The 7,713-nt window shown below is 36.4% G+C and overlaps 1 protein-coding gene across 1 annotated transcript; it reads left to right on the top strand.

Annotated features, from left to right (window-relative positions):
- Window positions 1-1,657: 1,657 nt before the first annotated feature.
- On the top strand, window positions 1,658-3,593 carry LOC137748818 (anthocyanidin 3-O-glucosyltransferase 5-like). The gene is made up of 2 exons (XM_068489008.1): window positions 1,658-2,669; window positions 2,828-3,593. The coding sequence occupies exons 1-2, from the start codon at window positions 1,697-1,699 to the stop codon at window positions 3,292-3,294; spliced, it is 1,440 nt and encodes a 479-aa protein (XP_068345109.1). The 5' UTR covers window positions 1,658-1,696; the 3' UTR covers window positions 3,295-3,593.
- Window positions 3,594-7,713: the final 4,120 nt, after the last annotated feature.

Here is a 7,713-nt window from a genome sequence, read left to right as displayed (position 1 = left end):
CAGCAATAATAAAATCCACATGAATATCAAACAGAACATGAAAAATATGCAAAGTGTAGGGCATTCCAAGTTGCAGAGCATGAATTAGAAACTACTAGCACCAATTATAAAAGAATAATATATATATATGTATAAATATATATATAATAATTAACATTATATATTTTCGGTTCGGTATGGGATTCCCAAAATATTGAGAAGCCAATCCCGAATCCCATACCGAAATTTTGGGATTGATTCGGGATAGCATCTCGAAAATTTTGGGAATTTCGGTTTGGGAAATTTTTGGTTTGGGATCGGGATTTTTTCGGTTCGGTTCGGAATTTTTGGGAATTTTTTCCACCCCTAGTAACATATCATAGAAAGATATTTTCAGAGCAATGAAAGAGATAAATATGATTGTACCTTTCACTGATGGTGGTCCTTCTGTAGCATTTCATTTGAATATGCCTCTTGAAATAATTCCCAATCAACGACACCCAGAAAACTACCCTACAGAAAAGTATTTGTCAGCTCATCAAATAAAGATAAAAATTGCCAGGAGACTTAGCTTTCCTTGCCAGTTTATATCTGTCATCTTTGAACGGTGGCCACATAATAGCAAGAGGGGCGGTTGTCCTTTTCAGTCGTAAAAAAACTTTGTGAAACATTAATGGCGCGTTTATTAATTTGTAATCAAATTGAGAGGAATTAGATTGAGGGAGAATTGGATTGAAAAGGAATTGAAATGAGATGGAATCAGAATCATATTCCTGTTGAAGTTGTTTACTAAAACTTTCTGGAATCGAAGTAGGAATGATGTTGAGTCCATATAAGTTGTTTACTAATACACTTCAATCGGAAGGAAAACTAGGTTGATTACTATATTGCCTTTACATAAATAAATTATTTTCATACTAATTAATTAAATTAAATTCTTAATTAAATTTATATAATAAAATTCATCTATATAAGCATATATAAATAGGTTTTATTTATTTATTAAAAGATGACAAGAATGATGTTGAGTCTATAAAAATTGTTTACTAATTCACTTCAATATGAATGAAAACTAAGTTGATGACTAAATTGCCCTTACATAAATAAATTATTTTCATACTAATTAATTAAATTAAATTCTTAATTAAATTTATAAAATAAAATTATCTATATAAAAAATATATAAATAGGTTTTATTTATTTATTAAAAATGACATAATGAGTGTAAAATGAAGGGCAATGTTGGAATAATAAGAAATAAGTGAGGGCATAATAGGAATAAAAGATATATTTCCGATTCGCTTACTCTCAGGGAATTCAAATACCTCACAAAACTAGGGAATCCCGTTCCTCCAATTTTAGGAATTAGATTCCTTGTTTCGTGTGGGCTCCACCACTTTTTTGATTCCTTAATATTTAGTAAACAACGAAATACTCCGTAATCGGAATTCAATTCCCTTTTTCTTATTCCGATTACCCTTACGTAAATGTGTTATAAGATTATTACCGTTGTCTTCACACAATAATTATTTTGATTCGCCCAATAATTTCAATCGAAATCAAAATAATTTGCGCGGAAGGAAAACGATTTTTGAGCAAAGATTATTTTGATTCGCTTGTTTTCCCTATTTAAAGCTCAACCGATGCACTTGTGTTCAAATAAAAAAAAAAGCCCAACCGGTGCACTAAAGGCCGAAGCCATTGCTCTCCGTCTACCATGAGCTCAAAGCCACATGCTGCCATACTTTGCAGCCCAGGCCTGGGCCACCTCATCCCCGCCCTCGAACTCGCAAAACGACTTGTCACCCACCAGAATTTCACCGTGACGATCTTCGCCATCCCATCTCCTACTTCCAAGACTGAGTCTGAGCTCCTCAAGGCAGCCACCACCCCCAAAGTCTTTGACATTATTGAACTCCCACCGCCCGACATTTCCGGCTGTGTTGGCCCCGATGCTGCTGTCGCTACCCTCCTTGCAGTCATGATGCGTGAAGTACGACCTGCGTTTCGGTCAGCCATACTTGGAATGGAGTCTTCTCTTCGTCCTACAGTGCTTATCGTGGACCTCTTCAGCACCGAATCTCTGTCCATCGGCGACGAGCTGGGGATTCCCAAGTACGTTTACGTTGCTAGCACTGCATGGTTGGTAGCTTTGACTGTCTACGTGCCAGTTTTTGATAAAGAAGTGGAAGGAGAGTACGTGGACCAGACTGAACCGCTGAGAATTCCGGGTTGCAATCCCGTTCAGCCCGAAGACGTGGTTGACCCGATGCTGGACCGGACTGACCAACAATATTTGGAATATGTAAGGATGGGTACTAATTTCGCGAAGAGTGATGGGATTTTGATGAACACATGGGAGGACTTGGAGCACAAAACAATAGATGCGTTACGGGATGAGGGACTCTTGGGTAGAGTGGCTAAGGTGCCAGTTTATCCCATTGGACCATTGACGAGGCCGGTCCAATCAGCCCGTTCAACCTCAACCGGTCTAAGGGAGGAGGGCTTGTTTAATTGGCTAGACAAGCAACCTTGTGAATCTGTGATATTTGTGTCATTAGGGAGTGGAGGGACTGTGTCCTTTGAGCAGATGACAGAAATGGCTTGGGGTTTGGAGTTGAGTAAACAAAGATTCATTTGGGTTGTACGACCACCGGCTAAATCCGCAGATGCTGCTTATTTCACTTCAGGTAGTTTTCAAACTTACCTAATATATATCATCAAATTTTATTTGTTATCTTCGTAGAAACTTTTATCTGTGCAAATGTACTAATTTATAGTATTTGATAAATTATTGATATTGTGTTACAATCGATACTTTCACTTACATTTAATATCTTTATTTAAGGAAACCGAGACGATGACCCATCAACATATTTGCCCAAGGGATTCTTGACCCGAACCCGTGATGTTGGGTTGGTTGTGCATCTTTGGGCGCCTCAAGTGGACATTTTAAGTCATCCATCAATAGGAGGATTTTGGTCACATTGTGGATGGAACTCAAGCCTCGAGAGCATCACCAATGAAGTACCGATGATCGTTTGGCCACTCCATGCGGAACAGAGGATGAACGCTACAATGTTGACTGAGGAACTTGGTGTTGCCGTCAGATCGAAAGTGCTTCCATCAAAGAAAGTGGTTGACAGAGAAGAGATAAAGGAAATGGTGAGAAAGATCATGGTGGACAAAGATGGTGAGGCAATAAGAGGTAGGGTTAAGGAGCTTAAATTAAGTGCTGCCAAAGCATGGAGCGTAGGTGGTTCATCATATAATGCAATTTCTCAAATATCAAGTGGCAATCAAAGAAAATGCTAGGAGAGCTGGAGAATATGAAGGCTCTTAAATATGCTTGCTGTTTTCAATAGGCATTTTAGCCTAAATAATCTTGAGAATTGTCTTAACTTCTCAGTTTAGTCCTTAACAATAAAAATCGACAAACTTTATTAGTGATTAAACTGAGGAGTTAGGTCAATCTCAGCAACCATTTTAGTTTAAAATCCTTTTGAATATTGTATGATGAAGTATAAGCATCAATAAGATATATGGCGGAATGGCGTGTATTCTCTTACTATTGGGCAAATTACATGTGCAGAATAAATTTTGTTCTCCTTTTGTTCTCAATTACACCAATTGGTCTGGTCACATACATACATACATACATACATCCCTTTAAAGAGAAATATCTATTTTGTTATCATACACGAATGAATATTCATACTGCGTAACTTGTTTCAGTCAATTTTTTTTTAACAGTCTGCGTAACTTGGTTCAGTCAATTTCTTTTTTTTTTAACAGTCTGCGTAACTTGGTTCAGTCAATTTCTTTTTTTTTTAACAGTCTTGTTAAATGCATGAGAAACAGGTGGGTCGGCAGATAGACCTAATATCATCTCCAATAAACAGGTTTAAGTCCTATATGATAGGATTTAATATAGCAACCTTTCATAAAAAGGTTTGGGTTAAATTTATTTTAACCAAAAACTATGCTATAACTTTATTTAATGAAAAAGACTTAAATTTGAATGAAAAACCCTTAAACTTTAATAAAAATGACAAAAGAACTTAAATTTAATGAAAAATACATTATTTATTATTAAAAAAAAACTAACGCGCTAGACCTGCTTGTCTTCACACATACTGTTTATGAAACTTGCTACACTGTTTATGAAACTTAACGGTACTAAACTGTTTATGAAATTTACTACACTGTTTATGAAACTTACTATATTGTTTATGAAACTTAATTGTACTACACTGTTTATGAAAGTTAATAGTACTACATTGTTTATGAAACTTAACGGTACTACACTGTTTATGAAACTTAACGCGCGCTGCGCACACATGTTTATATTTTATGGTATTTTTTTCTTTTTGTCCTTATCATTAATTAAAGTTATTAGATGATTTTTAGTTAACATGTAAAATTTTGAAGTCATTTTCATTAATTTTTCTTTTAATATATAGCTCCGTAGCGAAGCCTAATTATGTAAATATCATATCAATAAAAATGCTAGAAAGACATAATCAGCTAACAGTTGCATAACTAATGGGTAATCTTAAGGTAATGTTACAACAAAATTTCAAACAAAATCTTAATTAAGGGTAGCTATCAATTTGTTTTGGCTTTATTGGTTTGAATTGATATACACACTAATGCAAAAGAACATATTAAAACCGGTTTTGTGGATTGTTAAATAGGTGTTAGGTAAGCTTGAAAGTTTCTTTGTTTTACATAGAGCTTTGCTGGGCTTCACTAAACGAGGAAATTGAATTATGACCTTTATTCATACTTTCCCCATTAAAACAGACCAATGGTGTCTGAGGGCTTAGAAATTGGGTATTGAACCACCACGTGAACAACTTTAGACATCAAAAGCCTAAACCGTGAAGGTCAGTTAACCACGATTTGATTACGACCCAATTCTTTTCTTTCTTTGTTAGAACCTAGATATCAAAAGTTAGGGTAAATTACATTCTGCATCTTTAAGTTTGTGATTAATTGCAATCTCATACAACATTTTTAAAAGGGTAATGCCTAGGTAGACTAAATTTGTAAATCAAATTCTGTAAATTAAATAATGTGGTTGTTGATGATCGGACTATTACTTAAGTGTTGATTAACGTGTTTATTTCTTATTGGTGACACATAATTTGGTCTGTAAATTTTGTCTGCAAATTTAGTATTCCTAGCATTACTCCCTTTATAATATTTCAACCTCATACTTTTACTTATTATTTCATTTCAATTTCGTACAACTATCTCAATTTCTATTAGTTTCTCTATTATCTATCTAGGTGGACGTTGTGGGTCTCACAATTTTTGTGTCATGGGGATAAAAAAACTAATATTATAGATAATGAGTTCAAATTAAATTATTAGACCAAAATTCCTCATTTTTAGTATAAATAATATCATCATATTAGAAAAATATGATGAATAACCTTGAATCAAACACATTATTTAGGTAACAAATGCTTATTAGCCACAAGACTGTAATATCGTTCCTGTTACACCCGCCCCCGCTTATAAATGTAATTATGTAATTCTCCTAAAAAATTTATAGAATTATCAATTTGAACCCTATTCTTTCACCCAATCCGGATCTAAAATTGGGATTCTCTCTCTATCCCCAAGCCGCCATGTGGCAGCACTCCAACTCACCTCGTTTCTCTCTTTCTATCCCCTACCCATGACCCCTTTTCTCTCTCTCATCTCCACTCTTTTTCTCTGCACTCTCTCCCTTCTCTCTCTCGAAAACTCTCATTTTTCTCTTCCTCTCGTACGCCGCAACCACACACACACCCATAGCTACACCTGCTTGAGGAAATCATCACCATCACCATCATCAAAACCTTGTCTTTCTCTCTCTTTCTCTCGTCATAACGAGGATGACGAAACCATAAAACTCTTCGGCGAGTTTCCTTTATTTTTTCGGTTAGGTAAGCCTCGAGTTCCCTCTATCCGTGTTAGATTGCTGCCTGGATGTGATTTATTGAGTTTTATCTTGTTTTTATCAAGGTTTTAGAATGAGATTGGCTCGGGTGAAGGCACACCCATCTCCGGCGAGCCCGTGGTTGTCGAGGAAATTTTCAATCACCTCCGGCCATTTTACGGCGAACCAAAGGTATAATCACACTCCTCTCACCTTGTGCTTCCTTTTTGATACCTAGATCGGGGTCTAGAGTGCACGTTTGCAGTCAGCCGGAGCTGTAGAAACTCCGGCGTTCCTCTCTGTCAAACTCCAAAACCTTTGGGCCTTAAGCCCGTTTTGTTTCAGCCCAAATCCTTTATTTTTGTTTTGTTTTATTTTATTTCCTTTTAATTTTGAAGGGCCTTTGGGCCGAGGAACTTAGGGCCTTGGCCCGCTAAACCCCTAAACCCTTTCACCTTTTAGCAGGCCTTCGGGTTGTGAAGAGATTGGGCCTTTGGGCCCGTGTAGATTAAACCCTAAACCAGCCCACCTAATTATTTAAACCCATTTTCCTAACCCATAACCCTAGCGCCTAAACCGGGATCCAACCTTAAGCCCAGACTCGTTTGACCCGGACCCAGGATCTGCTGACTTTGATCCGGTTTGACCGTTGACTTTGACTTTGACCTTCAGGTTGACTTTTCAGGTTTTTGTCTATGACCTCTTTTAGGCTAATTTTGACGTCCTAGACCCGCTTCTGAAGTCTGCTTTTCCAAATTCAATCATTTGAGTAGAGTTTGACTGATGGTACCCTTTGTGTGAATATGTGCAATTAATAGTAGTGATTCCATTATTCCTTTTTGCTACGGTTTTGCACCAACGGTGTACGGTGAGTGGACCGCTTCTAAAAATGCATGTTTTGATAGTAGAAATGCATACATGAAAAGCATGATTTGATGATTATATTTTATGAAGTGTTTTATCAGATAACATGCTTACTGAGACTAGTTTGAATTATTACTATTTTTCTTATAACCCGTGTTCTTATAGAATATCTGATGGATGACGATATGATATTTAGAACATGTTTAGAACACCTCTTTATAGTATAGATGATGGATGATTTTATACTATGAAGATGTTGTTCAATATATGTAAGTTCACTAGTTTTGTACTTACCTAGTGATCTTTTCCGCTACGGGACGTAGGGGTAGATTCCGGTCTGTCCCGTGCGACGGTTTGGTGTTGGCATAGGGCCTAAGTGTGTTTTCTCTAGCTATTCAACACAGGGATGGGGAGTTAGCATGGGGCTTCGAGTGTATTTTCCTCTGACTGTCTGCTCAGAGACAGGGAGCCGGCATGGGGCCTGGGGGTTATCAAACATTCACTAGTGATTATTATATATACAAGTTATGATTTGAGACATTGCACGGCATGCTAGGTTTCGGAAAATCTATTTTTATCATGATATATGTGTTTTCATAAAACCTGGAGGTTAGTACTTTGATAACTGTTTTATTATATAATATATATATATATATATATATATATATATATATATATATCAACTTGGTCTACTCATGTTTGTTTTGCGCCCTCTTCAGGACCTATGAACGAGGAATACGATGTGAGCTACAAGGAATTTCCCTACCAGTGATATTGTGCTATATCTTCTCTGCTTCGACACCTATTGTAATAGCACTTCTCTATCTTAATTTTCGCTTGTACTATGTAATAAACTTATGCTCTAGACATGTCATGTATTTTCCTAATTTTAATAGTTAGTAGTTGAACTTTAATTTTGTGTTATTAGTCCCTATTGC

Source organism: Pyrus communis, chromosome 10 (assembly GCF_963583255.1).
Source record: "Pyrus communis chromosome 10, drPyrComm1.1, whole genome shotgun sequence".
NCBI lineage: Eukaryota > Viridiplantae > Streptophyta > Magnoliopsida > Rosales > Rosaceae > Pyrus > Pyrus communis.
Note: the sequence above shows the minus strand (reverse complement) of the source record. Positions and strands in the feature narration are given on the sequence as shown.

Bases quoted from the DNA above. Each gene is read 5' to 3' on its own strand.
- LOC137748818 (XM_068489008.1), top strand. From the start codon at position 1,697: ATGAGCTCAAAGCCACATGCTGCCATACTTTGCAGCCCAGGCCTGGGC. The intron at 2,670-2,827 runs GTAGTTTTCAAA...TCTTTATTTAAG, and splicing joins TGCTGCTTATTTCACTTCAG to GAAACCGAGACGATGACCCA.